We start from the raw sequence: 2245 nt of genomic DNA, 5'->3' as shown, positions 1-2245 counted from the left end.
AAAAAAAAAAAAAAAAAAAAAAAGAAGTCCAAAGAGTTATTCATTCAGTACCTGCAATAAGGGACATTTTTCCATCAATCTTTCTACCTGGAAACCATGTGCAACAAATAAATTAAATCACCACTTCAGAAACAACAACAAAAAAAACTTTCTTAAAGGCACCCGCTGAAAGCCGAGATGTCTGATTCTTCCTCGCCCTTAATTCCTAGACCCTAAGTCCACAGCCAGCCCATCTGCCAATGTGCCGGGGAGGCCACATCCCCTGTCTCTATTTTCAGGCTGTGTTAGTGTCCCGGGTGTTTCGTTCTTGGTGTGAGGCTGACGGAAGAAACACACATTCTAATCACATTTAGACTTTAAAGTACTTAAAAGTTTGCCTCATTTAAAGATTCATTCAGAAGTAAGAAGAGCTTCAGGAGCACCCTGCTCCTCAGTACCGGTTCCAGGCGCTTCAGGTGCTGGTGGAGGTTAAGGGCCAGTCGGTCCCACCATCGGCCTCTGCTGTCAGGACAGTAAGTTCTCTGAGACAAAAGGCTTTCAAGTTCCTCAACAGCTTCCTATTACAATGATAACAAAGAAATCTAATCAGAGTCACAAAAAAAATTCAGCTGTAATTACATTTAGAAGCCCACAGGATTGGTAAAGTATATTTATAACACACATTTTTCTACTCTACAATAAGGCCAAAGGCCCTGGACTGACAGGTCAGGGACTGTGAGATACACTCTGGGTTCCCAGCCCGCTGCTCTGAGCTTACAGAGGTCCGTGGGCTCCACACAGTGTTCTCTGCAAACCAGGTCAAGGCACAGAGCTACATGGAATCAAACTCTGGACAGCCAAGCCAAGGACAGGGCTGGCAAACCCACATACTTCTGGGAACCCAGCAGGTCAAGGGACTGAAGGCCAGAAGGACTTGGAGTGGGCAGGACAGTAACGGGGGTGCCATCCAATACCCCCCTCACCAAGAGGACGCTCTGGTCTAGCTTTCTGAACAGACTGGTCATTCTGTGCACTAACTCCTTTATGGTTCATGGATCTCTTTAAAACACATGATGATGTAGCCCAGAAAAACGCCTAAACTCCCACTTACAATTTGAGGGTTTGCAAATTTCTCCAAAGCCCATCCGTGGCCCTCCAGGTCCCAGGTCAAGAACCCAGCTGAGCATATCAAGCACAGTAAGAGTCAACGCTAGCAACTTCACGATGTTGAGCAGAAGGACAGGACCAAATTTCTGAGTTGTGATTATAAATTTGTGTCAGCTGACAGAGAAGCACTTGAGATGGGACATTCCCACCTGAGAGACTGGGGACGCTCCCAAATCTCACACTGAGGTCTGAGACTCCAGCTCAGGCCGCAGAGACTTGTGTGGGGCTTCCACAGGGCTGTGCACTACCCACAGCCGTCCTGAACAGACTCAGCAAACAGAACAGTCATTTGTCTTCAGCTGTCTTCTCTACTGACCAGGGGACAGCAGGTTGCCTATTTAAACACGCCTTCCTCCTAGTACCCTGTGCTGACCCCGTGTGTGGGAAATGCTGCGGCAGGGCAGGTTTTCCTTCACAGTTCACCACTGTCAGTCTTTAAAAAGTGGGTGCGGACTTGTGCTCTAACCTCATACATGTGAACTCTCTGCAGTATTTCAACAGACCGGGACAAAATCCTCGTGTAAATCCACCCCACTGTGAAACACCGCAGAAAGAGAGGTAAGTCCTCATGGCACCTGAAATGAAGATGTACACCAGCAGTTTAGTAATTTGCTTTATTTGTGGTAAGACATTATAAGAAGTAACAAGGCAGACTGAAGTCCTGTCTTTTAAGAAGACATATTTTAAATACTTACAGTTCTCTACACCATGATCCTCCCTTCTCACAGCCAGCTGCCACGGCCCAGAATATTCACTCAGTGGAATAAGATGAGAACAACTCTTCCAAACACCTCACACATCCTCTAACCCAGGGTCAGCAAACTATGGCCCACAGGCCAAACCCAGGGCCCCACCACCTCATTTCTAAACTGAGTGGTCACAAGACGCCAGGAGAAATGAAAGCATACACCCCTACCAAAACCTGTGCACAAATGTTCATGGCAACATGATGTTGGACAACAGCTAAAACCAGGAATGGATCAACAAATGTGGTTCATCCCTACAGTAAAATAGTGTTGGCCATAAAAAGGAATGAAGCTCTGATACGTGCTACAGCAAACTAAGAATGGGGTTTGTTTTTGGTTTTTTTTTTTTTTTT

The 2245-nt window shown here is 46.1% G+C and overlaps 1 protein-coding gene across 3 annotated transcripts in view; it reads right to left on the bottom strand.

Moving 5' to 3' along the window:
* The window catches only part of FAN1 (FANCD2 and FANCI associated nuclease 1), a 39557-nt gene that overhangs the window by 16867 nt on the left and 20445 nt on the right, over positions 1-2245 (bottom strand). For all 3 annotated transcript variants that reach the window (XM_023507622.1, XM_003801017.3, XM_023507623.1), the window contains exons 7-8: positions 1613-1721; positions 438-557 (exon numbers count right to left, since the gene is read on the bottom strand). In XM_023507622.1, the coding sequence (XP_023363390.1) occupies positions 438-557; positions 1613-1721 (229 nt within the window). The remainder of the gene's footprint in view (positions 1-437; positions 558-1612; positions 1722-2245) is intronic.

This window comes from Otolemur garnettii, unplaced genomic scaffold (genome assembly GCF_000181295.1).
Source record: "Otolemur garnettii isolate 467f Iridium unplaced genomic scaffold, OtoGar3 scaffold00194, whole genome shotgun sequence".
Classification (NCBI taxonomy): domain Eukaryota; kingdom Metazoa; phylum Chordata; class Mammalia; order Primates; family Galagidae; genus Otolemur; species Otolemur garnettii.
This window is presented reverse-complemented; position numbering and strand designations above follow the sequence as displayed.